Source organism: Antechinus flavipes, chromosome 3 (assembly GCF_016432865.1).
Source record: "Antechinus flavipes isolate AdamAnt ecotype Samford, QLD, Australia chromosome 3, AdamAnt_v2, whole genome shotgun sequence".
NCBI classification, from domain to species: domain Eukaryota; kingdom Metazoa; phylum Chordata; class Mammalia; order Dasyuromorphia; family Dasyuridae; genus Antechinus; species Antechinus flavipes.
The window spans coordinates 284,128,255-284,142,586 of NC_067400.1; the positions used below are offsets into that span (position 1 = coordinate 284,128,255).

General features: G+C 36.2%; 1 protein-coding gene across 1 annotated transcript in view; it reads right to left on the reverse strand.

Moving 5' to 3' along the window:
- Nucleotides 1–14,332, reverse strand: part of PHEX (phosphate regulating endopeptidase X-linked) — a 264,136-nt gene that overhangs the window by 114,272 nt on the left and 135,532 nt on the right. Inside the window, exon 12 of the mRNA XM_051985113.1 lies at nucleotides 2,067–2,168. Coding sequence (XP_051841073.1) covers nucleotides 2,067–2,168 — 102 coding nt within the window. The remainder of the gene's footprint in view (nucleotides 1–2,066; nucleotides 2,169–14,332) is intronic.

The window sequence follows — 14,332 nt, forward strand, 5'->3', positions numbered from 1 at the left end:
CACTCCAAGGGCAATGGGCAGGGAATATACAGTCCAAGAGCTTGGCTAGATTCACTGAAGGACAGAATTTCCTTCAGCACAGAAAATAAGGTGAGATTATAAAGTAATGACTTGGGGAAAGGGGCAGAGCTCTATTCAGAAATGAAAGTGATATGAATGCAAAAGATGTCCATTTAAAAATTTAAAGAAAAGAAAAGAAAATGATGGGATTGGTTGCCACAGGTAGTGCATGGTAATGTCTCATTACTTTGCAGTAATGCTATGTGTTAGAGAACATGTCAATCAGAAAAACCTCATATTTAGTGCTGGAAAACACTTCAGAATTCATCAAAGTAGCTAGGTAATAGCTATTATTCTATAGAATAATATAGAATGAATGCTGGAACTGGAGTTAGGAAGAACTGAATTCAAATACAATCTCAAACACTTTCTAATTGTGTGACAATAGGCAAATTACAATCCCTTCAGTTTCAGGTTTCCCAACTAAACAAAGGGATGATAAAAGCACCTACACTGCAGGAATCAAATGAGATAATGTTTGTGAAGTGCTTAGTCTAATGCCTAGCACATAATGGGCAATAAATAAATAAACAAACAAACAGATAGATAGATAGATAAATGAATGAATAAATAAATAATCGAGTAGATAAATGAATGAATGAATGAGTAAATAAACAAATAAATAGATACATAGATACATACATAGATATAAGTATATTTACACACATATATGCATAATGTCACTGCTGATTAGGCCAAAAGCTTTTATCTGTTCAATTTTTGACCTGAGCCAGTTCATCTCTCCTTAGATACATAGTAAGAGCTTAATAAATGTCTGTTGTCTTTCTTCCTTTCCTTCCTTAATTTATTTATAGATAAGAAAACCGAGTCTTAGTAAGCTTGAATGACATGCTCACAATCATAGAGTTAATAAGCAGCAAAGCTGCAAATTTAGAGTCAGGTTTGGAAATGGAAAATTGCTCCTTTTCCACTGTACTAGGCTTTGATCACTTGAGGGCTATCCCTAGCAGAGTCACTGAAGCTTAAAGTGATCACAGAATCATTAAACTGGTAAGAACCTTGAAGTTCACCTGATACAACCTCCCCATTTTATAAATAAAGAAACTGAAACATAGAAAAGTTAGATATTTTGCCTAAGATCATACAGGTAGTCTTAGTGGTCATGCTTTTTGGGTCACCTCTGAAAAATAATGCAGCAGGATGTGTTTCATTTGCTTACAAAGGCAGCATCATCCATAGAACCTAGGGATAACGGCATGCAGCAGGACACAGAGCCAATATAGGGTTTTCCCTTTTCTTTTGTCATTCAGGTCTTTCCTGCCAGATGTTCCTCTTAGCTCCCTGCTGTTCTGCATGCTGCCATATACACTAAGAGGCTTATGCAAAATCACTGGCTAACAGGAAGTGTGGCTAAACAGAATCACTCATAAAAAAGCTGAAGACCATGCTATAAAGTATTTCAAAAACACTAAAATACATGAAAAACCAATGGTTACATCAATTTGGGGAACTCCCAGTGTGGGAACTCTTTGCACAGATCTATTTATGATTTAGAACATAGGATCTAAAGAGTCCTTAAACTGAGGTTTGCAAGACACACACACATACACACACACACACACACACACACACACACACACACACACGTGTGTGGCTGACAAAGGGGTGTGTGACACAAAAAAGGTGAAAAATCCTTGTTCTAAAGAGATTATGAGGCACAGAGAGGTTAAATCATTTGCTTTGGATCATACAACTAGAAAATGTCACAGTTGCGATATGAAGCTGGGTCTTCCTGAGTTTATGCCCAGCATGCTATCCACAATACCATAACTACTATAATTTTGAAAATCCCATTAGAAAAAATGAAAGGGCAGGACTCATTTCCTCTTATTTCCAGAGAGTAAAATCTATTTGTACATTTCAAAACAGAATTTAGTTTTATAGGTGTTTAGAAGCTTCAACAACAGTGCAAACATCAAAACATTAAATCAGAATCAAGCATGAAACCACTTACCAAAAAAATTTTAAACATGAGATTTCTTTACCTTTTCTCTGGCTCTCCTCTTTGTCCCTGCATCCATCCACTCATTTTCCTTATCCAGCATGTCAATGAAGGCCCAGCGAACTCCTTCAATCAGTTCCTCCATCTAAAAAAAGAAAGTCACCCTAATAAGAAAGTCTGGGTATAAGGTAGAAAGACAAAAGGCAATGAGAAGATATAGAAAGCAGGAACCTCTGAAAGAGAGCTTCAGGGGCGAGCCCCATTTCAGGAAGACACAGTTTAATGAAAAGAGAGGTGCCTTCTTTGTACTGAGACTGGGACATTCCAGAAAGACCCTGCAAAGAAAGACTCTTCCTCAACTCAGCAGAAGTAGAGAGGAGTTGTAGTGACTGCAGCATTTACTTCTCCAAATCATTTCAAGGACCAGCAATAAACAGATTACATGGAGAAATTACCATAGCTCCTACCTTGTAACCTAAATCTGCCTGTGGCTATCTAGCTCTGACAACTCATTTCAATTTTCTATAAGAGCTGAAGGGGAAAAGAATAAAAAGTCAAAAAGTGAACAGAGAGTTGGGTATTTCAGAAAAATGACTGAAACTGAAAAGATCCAGAGTTAACAGAAGGCCAAGTAGAAAGACAAGGAACCCTGAGGGAAAACTTCTCCCACATGAATCAGAGCTGTTCTGGGTACCCCAGTCAGTTCTTTTCAAGTTTGATCCCTAGGGCAAACCAGATATTTTCTCAGTATCTTTGTTCTTATCTTCTCATTCACCTCACCTCCTCCCTCTCCCTCTCACTTTTCTTCTCCCTCTCCCTCTCCCTCTCCCTCTCCCTTTCTTCTTTTCTCCCTCCTTCCCTCCCTCCCTCCCTCCTTCTCTCTCTCTCTCTCTCTCTCTCTCTCTCTCTCTCTCTCTCTCTTTCTCTCTCTCTTTCTCTCTCTCTCTCTCTCTCTCTCTCTCGTCTCTGTCGCCCGTGAGCGCACATACACACACAAACACACACACACACACATTTTACAGAGGAAGAAGTTCAGAACCAGAGAAATTTCTTGCCTAAAATTAACAAAGGAGCCAAATGCAAGAACTAGGATTCAAACTCAAGATTTAAGGGTTGGGTATTTTTTGTTTTTTGTTTTTTGTTTTTGTGGAAATAAGAAAGGAACCCCTCAGGTCTTAGGGGGTGGAAATATAATAAGAAAAAAGTTCAATGCCTGAAGTAGGAAAACAAAAAAACAAGAAGGGTATTAGAAGTAGAAGACCAGGACCTCCGATTACAATTCAACCATTAAATGTAGAGATTCATCTCATTCACAAGATTAACACACTTTTTCCAGCCCTTAATAATTACACTCAAAAAGGTGAGATAGTAAATAGTTCTTGTCCAGGGATCTAACATCATAGGGAATTTCTCCATCTTACAAATTGGAACTAGATCCTGTTCCCATTGTCCCTGTCCAGACTACACTCTCTACTTATTCCCTCAGTTTGTTTTAATGCCAAGACAGTATTCATATCTGTATATCTAGATGCCACTGAGGACCCTAAAATTTAAAGCAAGAAAGGGAAAGGAAGGGAAGGAAAGGGAAGAAGAATTTACATAATAGTTACTATGTACCAGACACTGTGTTAAGTGCTTTTTACAAATACTGTATTTCATTTGATCCTTACATCAACCCTGTGAGGTAGATTCAATAGAAGTTCAATAACTTATCCAGGGTTATATAACTAATAAGTATATGAGGTAGGATGAACTCAGGTTGTCCTAACTCCAGGCCTGGTTGCTCAATCCACTGTGACAGATAAAAGGACTTATCTATTCCAATTTCCTCATTTTTACTAATAAAAAAAAAATTGAGACCCAAATGAAATGCATATTCTCCTACTCAGTCTAATCCTTGGGATTCTATTTACACATGCTGAAAGTCTTTGATTTGGCTCCAAAATCTGGATTCCAGTCTCAACTTTACTCATTGACTTTTTAGTACCTTGAGGTACCATTTTTCTCTACTAACTAATCAGAATCATCACATCATTTCACATGTGCCTCATTATCAGGAAAGCACTTCCAGTCAAGTTGGGCATCCATATCTGGCCCCTTCTAGACAGCCACTATTCATGTATGCCCCATTACTGATACTTGAGTTTCTAGAGAGGAAATCTTTAATTAATCTTAGAATAAGATCTTCCTCAAATCTGGTTTAAGCTTGGTGATAACAATTAATTGGTAAGGAGTTAGCACGAAAAAATCTAGCTGCTTAGATAAGAATTTTCTACTTTTTCTGGACAAAACGCTTATCTCAAGTTAAGTTTTATCTTGCCTTTCTGAGGTTTGGTATTTTTGTTGTTCTTTTTTTTAAAAATGGAAACATTTTCATAGAAAAGGAAGCTGTGTTTGAATTGTTTTTCTATCCCACAAGCTTATTTGTTTGGAATCATGTGTCTGATGCTTTTCAATAATTGGTAGGAGGGGAAAGATTTTTCATTTTGCAAAATTATAACCTATGATATAGCAGCCAACAAGAAAATCTCAAATGGCTTCAGGAAAGGAAAGAAAAGAAGCTACTGTAGGTATCTGCCTAATTTGGTTATTCTAGGACAGTTATCCAAATGTATAGCAGGTATTATATACAATGCTATATAACTAGGGCATAGAAGCTGGAACTTTGTCCATGGTCCTGACAGCACTTTCATTCCTTCAGAAGCATAAAATTAACAGTTAAGCATAAAGACCTAATTATTAAGAATAACTTGTTAAGACATGATACTATCAGATAGCATACTAGAGTGACATCCTTCCCTACCCTTTCATGCTCTCCCATTCAGCTGCATACAAGCTGAGATGGGTCTGCTGGGACCTGGATTTGTCATCCTCCCCTATCAGGCTAGTGTTTCTCCTCCATAACTAAAGCCATGCTTTGTGCTGACTGCCCTAAAACAAAAATTTCCAATTGCATTTCTTAATATATAAGTGAGGCGCTCTAGTGTAATTTAAGGCAAATAGCAGCCTCACCTGTCTTTGTCAATTCTGGCTAGAAAAGAATCCATGAAGTACTGAGTCTACATCTTTGGCTCTTACAATGAAATATATGCTTACCAGTGAAAGACCTGTCAGTTTTGGAAGGCTACATCTTAACTGCACCAGATAAGATGGTCTACTATACCAGGGGAAGGGCCAATTCAATGGATCTTAAAGATGGAGGGACTTCATTTTTTGTCTCTCTCTTCCTATCATCTGACATCAATTCTACACTCAAGAATGACAGGGGGGGGAGGATTCTGGTGTTCTTTTCTCACTCTAGAAATATGACAATATCTACTAGCTAAAATATATGGGCAATAACATTTAGGGAGTGACTGAACAAGTTGTGGTATATGATTATGATGGAATACTACTGGTCTATAAGAAATGATGAGGATGCTTTCAGAAAAAGATAGAAAAACTTATATAGACTAATACAAAGTGAAGTGAGCAGAACCAGGAGAACATTATACATATTAATAGCAACATTGTAAGTATAATCAACAATCTGAAGACTTAGCTATTCTGTTCAAGACAATGATCCAAGACAATACCAAAAAAATCATGATGAAAAATGCTATCTATCTCCAGAAAGATAACTGATGAACTCAAGAGTGCAAACTGAAGCATAATTTTTTGCTTTATTTTTGAGGGGTTTGTGCATATTTTATTTTACAAAATGGCTAATCGGGAAATATGTTTAGCATGACCACTTATACAATTGATATCATACTGCTTTCTTTCTCAAGTGGTGAGGTAAAAGCAGAAAGGAAGAACAAAATTTGGAACTCAACATTTTTTTTTAAAAATCAATGTTAAAAATGTTTACATGTAATTGTGAAATATTTAACAAAATAATAGAATATATACATGTATATTTAAAATACATGGACTGTTAGATAATATAATGGACAAAGCACTGAGTCTGAAGTCAAGAAGACATGAGTTCAATATCTGGCTTCAGATACTTACCAACTGGGTGACTCTGGACAAGTTACTTAATTGCTATTTACTTCAGTTTCCTCAATTATAAAATGGGGATAACAATAGCACCTATCCCCTGGAGTTGTTGTGAAAATCAAATGATACAATATTTGTAAGGCCCTTAGAATAGTAATTGGCACATGATAGTAAATGCTATATAAATATTAGCTGTTTTTATTGTTATATACCTAGGATGTAGCAGCCAAAGAGCAAAGTCAAAATCTCAAGTAGCATCAGGAAGGGAAAGAAGAGACATTATTGTACTATTTGCCTAATTTGGTTATTCTAGGACAGTTGTCCATATGTATAGCAGCTATCATTTTATACAGAGGCATAACTAGGGCACAGAAGCTGGAGCTTTGTCCATGGTGCTGACAGCACTTTCCAACCTAAGTTTGGAGTTGACTTTTTGTTTACTGAGTTTAGTTTACAGAGTAACCATTGAAAATGGATATTTCCAGTCTTAGAAGAACTTTGTGAGTTCATGAGGTCAGATATCCTAGTTTCCTCATTCAATGATAACAATGATTATCAGCCCCTAGAAGAGTTCCAGAATTAAAGAAGATGACAACTGATAGAAAAAGGAACTCTATGTCTGACTGACTTGTCTAAAGACATAGATCTTGAGAGAAATGTTTGGAAAGTGCAGAATCAAGGTAAAATGTAAAATGCCTATTCAGCAGCACTGCAAACTGCTTCACTTTCTGCTGTTTGTCTCAACTAAGAGACTATAGTAGTTTTTATGTCACTGTGGCTATTTAAGTTTTTCTGTTGATGTCAATGTATACTTATGAGATTTTTATCTTTTTAATATTTTTATTGTGGTTGGATGAAATAAATAGCTATTCAATATGTGATTTATATTGTATGCCAAATACCTTTTTACTTCCTCCTTTTGGAAGTCTACAAATATGACTCAAACCTATACTTAAGTAACTTTTCATAGGGCAAGCATATGAAGAGACAGAATTAGAGAAAGCCTAATCCCTCTCATCAGAAAAAGAGTTCCCCAGGAACTGAATCTCACCTCTATATATAGATCTAAAGCTAAGAGGGATTCCTTAGTGAGGAGGAAGTGGGTGAGCCCCATAGTTCCACCCAGCACCATCATTCCTTCCTAGATCCAGCAATACTTTGGTTTGTTTGTTTTTTTTTTAATTGTTATACTAGTAATTTTATTATAATATAAAATTCCTTTTTACATGTTTTCAATGAGATCATGTGCAAATTCATGTACCCTGAAATAGTTTGAGCCTGATAATATGATTAGCCTATAAGGCAAATGTTAGTCCGATCACCTAGATGCTATGTATGGACCATCAAGATATCTCCTTGGATGTTTATGTTCATGCCTTTGCTGATGCTATTTTATTCCTTCCAGGCATTCTTATCTCTCTTAATCAGCATTATCTTATCAGTCTCTTAATTATCATCCTTAATTACTATACTACAGAATTCTTTTATGGACATTTGGTACAATTTGTATGCTTTTTTTCTTTCTTTTTTGGTTTTTTAGGGACATTTCTACCTCCTCTAAAAAAACCATCCAGGACTATAATATTAGAATTCAGGAGTGATAACTTTAAGATCTTTGGTAATGAATAAAAGGTTTGTTATTGGGGGACAGATTTTTCTTTTCTTTTCTTTTTTGGTCTTCCTTCCATTTTAACTCTTACTTTTACTGAGACATCAATTGGTTGGATGAAAATTAATTTAGAACTCTGATATTTTAGAGACTGCCTACATAGGAGCTCACTTACAGTTATTCTGCTTCTTGAAATGGCTAAAATTTTTACAATATTTTAAAAGAATGAGTCTAAAGTATCATTAGGATATTCAGATATAATAATAGTAACAACAGTATTAGCATCTAATATTTATATAGTATTTCCTATATGCCAAGAACTTTATAAATATGATCTCATTTAATTCTCACAACAACTCTGGAAGGTAGATGCTATTATCATACCCATTTTATAGATCAGGAAACTGAGGCAAACAAAGGTTAAGGTTTTCCTGGGGTCATATAGCTAATAAGGATCGAAAGCTGGATTTGAACTTAGATTTTCCTGACTCCAGTCCAGCATACTATTCATTGTACCATACAGCCTATAGGCATTTGGAAATACAGGTCTGGAGATCAGAAATAAGAACAGAGATTGAGAAAAATCTAGTAATTATCTACATAGATATAATAAAGATAAGAGAATAAAGAGACAGAAGAAAATAGATTTAAAGATAGATTTATGGGAATTAACCACAATAAGCTTGTAAGTATAGAATAAGGAACCAGAAGAGGAGAAGAAAGAGAGTCAAAGAGAGAGAAAATTGAGAAAGGAAGGAAGAAAAGAAAGAAGAAAGAAAGAAGCCACAAGACAATAATAAGAAAAAAAGATGTGCAAGCCATTCTCCAATTGATAAATGGTCAAAGGATATAAACAACAATTTTCAGATGAAGAAATTTAAACTATTTCTAGTCATTTGAAAAGGTGCTCCAAATCAATATTGATCAAAGAAATGCAAATTAAGACAACTCTGAGATACCACTACACACCTCTCAGATTGGCTAAGATGGACAGGAAATGATAATGACAAATGTTGGAGGGGATGTGGGAAAACTGGGACACTTGTACATTGTTGGTGAAGTTGTGAATGGATCCAATCATTCTAAAGAGCAATTTGGAACTATACTCAAAAAGTTATCAAACTGTACATACCCTTTGATCCAGCAGTGTTACTACTGGGCTTATATCCCAAAGAGATCTTAAGAAGGGAAAGGGACCCGGAAATGTAAAAATGTTTGTGGCAGGCCTTTTTGTAGTGGCTAAAAAATGGAAATTGAATGGATGCCCATCAATTGGAGAATGACTGAATAAATTGTGGTATATGTTATGGAATATTATTGTTCTGTAAGAAATGACCAGCAATATGAATACAAAGAGGGTTGGAGAGCCCTGGAGTCAAATAGATCAGAATTCAAAATCAGCCTCTAACACTTACTACCTGTGTGATCCTGGGCAAGTCACTTAATCCCAGTTGCCTCAAAAAAGAAGGGAGAAAGAAGAGGAGGAAGAGGAGGAGGATGTGTGTTTAAGCTCACAATTGACAAATTAATTGTACAAAATTAAAATATTGTTTAAGGTTAAAAAAACCTTTTTTAATATATTATTTATATATATGTATATATATATATATAATATTTTAAAAAAAAAGATGTGAAGTTCTCTAAGCCAAAGGGAATGATTGGGATCAATATTCATAAAGGGTTTGATGAACACTATCAAATACTGCATAAGAAGAATCAGAACTGAGGCAGGGAAAGCAATTGTATTTGGGAATTTGGAGATCACTAGTGACCTTTGACTAAATAGTTTCAGAAAAGCAACAAATATGGAAGCCATATTCCAAGGAGTTCAAAAGAGAAATGAATAGTAAGGAGAAAGAGGCATTAGTAAAAACATCTTTTTCAAAAAGTTTGGCCACAAATATGAAGAGACAAACAGGTGAAAAAGTAGCCAGATAAACCTTCAGTCAAGCAAAATGTGCTGTTTTTTTAAATTGGAGTGACTTGAATATGTCTATAAGTAAATGGAAAGTAGCCAATAATAAAGGTGAAATCTAAGATACATGAGAGAGAGAAATTATTGCTGGGAGTTGATGCTAAAGAAGGCAGAAAGGCATGGAACAGTTCTGTGGGAAGATTTAGTCTTAGAAAGTCATAACATTGCTTTTTCTCTTACTAGAGGGAAGGAGGAAAGAGTGCTGAATCTGAGGGGTTTTAAGGATCAGTCACAAAGGTGAGTGAGGTCTCTCCTTGATTACATCAGTCCTCTCAGTGACACCTAAATCTTCTGCTAATAAATGTAGGGATCAGAGGTGTTCTGAGGGCTTGAAAAGAGAGGAAATGATTTAAATGAGTTACTGTGGAGAATGAGTCCATAGGAGAGAAGCAGTTAAGGCTGCAATGATGTAATGTGCTATCAATTTGTAGTGAGTGAAATCATTTGGATTTTGTGAATTTACACCAGAATGCTCAGCAGCTGGGAAAGAGAATCAGAGAAATCAGGTGCTGAGTGTTAGCAGGTAAGATTAAGTAAAGCCCTATTTCTTATTCATCTCTAAGGAACTGTGAACTATTTACAAGTACCTTGTAAATAGTGGTGTTGAATGAATGTGTGACAAAGGAATTTCATTATGCTACAAACACTGCTTAAAATGAGCAAACTAATACAAGTTTTATGTAGATTTTGTTTTAATGCTACCTGTTGTAACAGGACTTGACCTATCAATAATTATAAAACATGGATATGACAGAGATTATATTTCCTTTCTCTCTAAAAGTAAATAGGGCACTGAGACTGGAGTCAGAAGATAAGTTCAAATCCAATCTCAGACACTTACTTGCTCTGTGACTCCTGGGCAAGTCATTTAACCCTGTTTACCTCAGTTTCCTCATCAGCAAAATGAGCTGGAGAAAAAAATGACTAACTATTCCAGTAACTTTGCCAAAAAAAAAAAAAAAAACACCAAATAGAGTCACAAAGAGTCAGACTTGACTGAAAAACAATAACAAATTTCCCCCAGGAGGCAGAACTAGAAACAATAGACAAAAATTGCAACAGGTAGGAATTAGACTTGAAGTAAGGAAAACTATGTTAATAATCAGAGCTGGTCAGAAGGAGTTTGGAAAGAAGCTGGTAACTCAGTGTAGAGAGTACTAGGCCTCAAGTCAGGAAGAGTTGAATTCAAATCCAGCCTCAGATACTTACTAGCTTTGTGACCTTGGGCAAGTGACTTACTCAATCTCAGTTTGCCTTAATTCACTGAAGAAGGAAATGGAAAATCACTCCAATATCTTTGTCAAGGAAACCCTATGGGCAGCACTGGAGTTATTTGGTCAGGAAAAGCTGGATATGACTAAACAAAAACAATATGGCTCATGAGAGATGCTCATGATATTGCTCAAGGAGCTAGATGTTCTTACAGGCACAGAAACAGAAAAGTTTCTGTCTCACAAGTTTCACAAATATCTACAGGCTAGACCTCCCAGCAAACAAATGCAGCACAGATAGATCTGCTGATATTCAGTGCTTGAAGGGGGAGAGATTTATGTAGCTGAGATTGATTGTCACTGAACATCAAGATCTTCTCAGAATCAGTTATATAGGATGAGTGCAGCTTTTTTCTGTTGGATGTCTCACACACAGAGAGGGTCTGTTCATGTCTTTGTGTCATCTCCATAATACAAATACTAATCTCAGCTGGAAGCATCATCTTTCCCTCATTTTAAAAATAATCTCTTATATAGCAACTTCCATCTCTCCTTCACCTTACTTTGCAAAATGCCTACTTATATATCTGAAATATCTTTCCACCAGAATAAAAGCTCCTTGGGCAAAGTCAATGTCATTTTTATCTTTTTTTATCTAACAATGAGCACAATGCTCATTGGGGTCTAAGCCTGTCATTTCATCAATATGGATCTCAATATGGAAACATCCTCTACGCAAGCAGAATGCATTTGATGATAACTCTTAGTCTTGGAGAGTTGTCTGAGCCACTGAGAACTTAAGCAACTTGCCCATGATCTCACAGCCACGATGTATCAGGCACCAGCCTTGAATCCAGGTCTTTCTGACCAGCTCAGTTCAATAAATTAGACTGCCTCTCAGCCTCATCCATTTCAAGTTCTTAATAACTGGTTGCTGAATTGAATTGAATCTTCAAAAGATGAAGGATAGGCTTTATAGCCTAGGCTATAAAGTAATAAAAACTGGTTTTCACTTGTGGTTTGTGAAATCCATCTCATTGCTTTATAGCCACCCCTGAGATAGACAACAACTAAGGGAAACTACATCCCAGGGAATAAGACAACTTAAAAGATATTGATGGCAGAAGAGCGACTCAATTATCTTCCAGCTCTAATGAGGTGAACTCCTTGTACTTGGAGGTTGCAAGTTCAAACTCCACCACTGCGATTGGACCCAGGTGAGCACTTAGTTTTTCTGCAACATGCTGCAGCATGGGGTACAAGGAGAAACCTGCTTTGGCAGGAGATGTACTGCTCATGCTGAGCCATAAGGAAAAGGCAAAAAAGAGATTGCAGGTCATCTGCAGCAGAACAGGAGATTCAAAGCCACATCTTTTTTCATAAGAGAAGGGAAAACAGAATGAATCAGGTATTAGCACAGTAAGATAGAAAATTTGCAATCTCATTCAAATTTAGCTTAACTCAAAAGTTATCATACATTTTTTTCTGTTTAATTTTATTATCCTGCTGGAAACTGCAGGAAATGTATTCATCTATAATAAAAGAGCACTGAATAAAGATGGGGCAATAATGTTGCTAAGGGGAAGACAGACGGATTGGAAGTCAGGAAATCAGGGCTACCACTAATTATATTCTTTGGCCCAAATCATTTTGGATTTTAGTTTCTTCATATATAAAATGAGTAGAATAGACCAGGGCTTCTTAAACTTTTTCTACTCTCAATCCCTTTTTGTCCAATAAATTTTTACATTATCCCAAATTTACATTACAAATTCCAAGTTCTCAATGGCTCTGACTAAGAATTATCATCTAATATATATCCAAGACTAAGAGTTATCATCAATTTTTCATTATCCCATAAATATATAAATTAGATAAACAAATCAAACATTTACTGATAGTAAATCATTATTTCATGACCCCCATATTCAATTTTGACAGCTAACATGGGGTGGCAAACCACAGTTTAAGGAATTGGGAAACTAGGTTATCTTAAGAGTCTCTCTCACTTTAAGATGCTCTAATACTATATTTATCATATAAAATTCTTTAGCAAGTATACAAAAAACTGAAGGCAGCTATAGCCCACAGGATAAAATATGAGACCTAGAGACATGATAAACTGAGTTCAATTTACTAGATGTGTGATCCTGTCCAAGCCACTTAATTACTTCCTGCCTCAGTTTTCTCCTTTGTAAAATAGGAACAATACTAGCACCTGCCTCCCAAAGCTGTGTGAAGAAAAAATAAGATAAAGCTTTTAGAAATCTTAAAGTTATCTAAAATACTGTTATGTAAATGCTACCAAATGAAGAAACTCACAGAAATTATAGGTATTTTAAAAAGGAGCCCATGATGGATGGCAAGTATGGGGGAGGAGGGGGGAGAGTTATAATACTAAGTGGAACAAGTTGATGAATCATTTAGTATAGTGAAACCACAATTGACAAAATGTTTAAAGAATGAATATTGTGGTTAATTGAATTTTTGGTTAAAGTTAAAAACCTTTTCCCAAAGGTTTTTAATTTCAACTTCTTTGAAAATCCTTCTAAAATATATCAATTTACTTTCCTGCCACTAATGAGGACAAAATATGAAATTTATTGTATTGATCTAAGTGTAGGTCCCTCCCAAGCAGAAAATTTACCCCTAAATTGAGATTTCTTTGAAAGGAGCATGAGTCTGTATGTATATTTTTAAAGACACAAAATTGCTAAAGGCCAGTTGCTATCTTTTATCTACCATCATGGCTCTCCCTTTAGCAATTTTGTGTCTTATTTAGCCAAACACCTTTAAATAATATAAAACAATTCCTGAAGTGACAGAATCCACAAAAAAAATAGGGTGAAATAATTTTCCAGTCAAAGACAACTTTAGAAGGTCAGCATGAAAGGTTTGTCACATTTGGGTGAGACTGGAACATAGCTGAACACAGGCTGTGCCAGTGGAGACCAGGCCCCAGGAAATCATGAGCAAACCTTGGGAGCTACTGAATCAGCAGTAGCTATAGCCACTTCCATGGCCCTCAGACTATATATACAGTAAGGGGATTTAAATAACTGATCAGAAGGAGATTACAGGAGTTGCTTTGCTGGCACTTGGGGCAGGACTCTATTGCTTTCCCCATTCTCAGATTGGATCTGAGTAATACCCTGGGTAATAGTCCCAGGGTAAGAAGGAGCACTAGCCCACAAGAGCTTATGGCCACACTGGAGCTACTATTGTCCTAAACCATGGGCATCTCCTCCCCAGCAAAGGCAGCAATGAACAGGCCTGTCAGGTTGGAATCCATGATGCTGAGGTTGTGTATAGTGGCAAGGCAGGTCACTTGGCAGTTCCTGTAAGATGATGTGGCTGTATCATATACTCTCCCTGCTCACAAACCAGTAGAACTGGAAGGAGCATAGAGTACCAATATGCTGAGCAGAATGAGAAGCAGAAGGATTAGTGGCAGTAGTGAGAGCAACAAGTTAGAGATCATGGCAGCAGTGGAGGATGAGGGCAGTTAGATAAAATTAAAGTGTGAGAAAAGA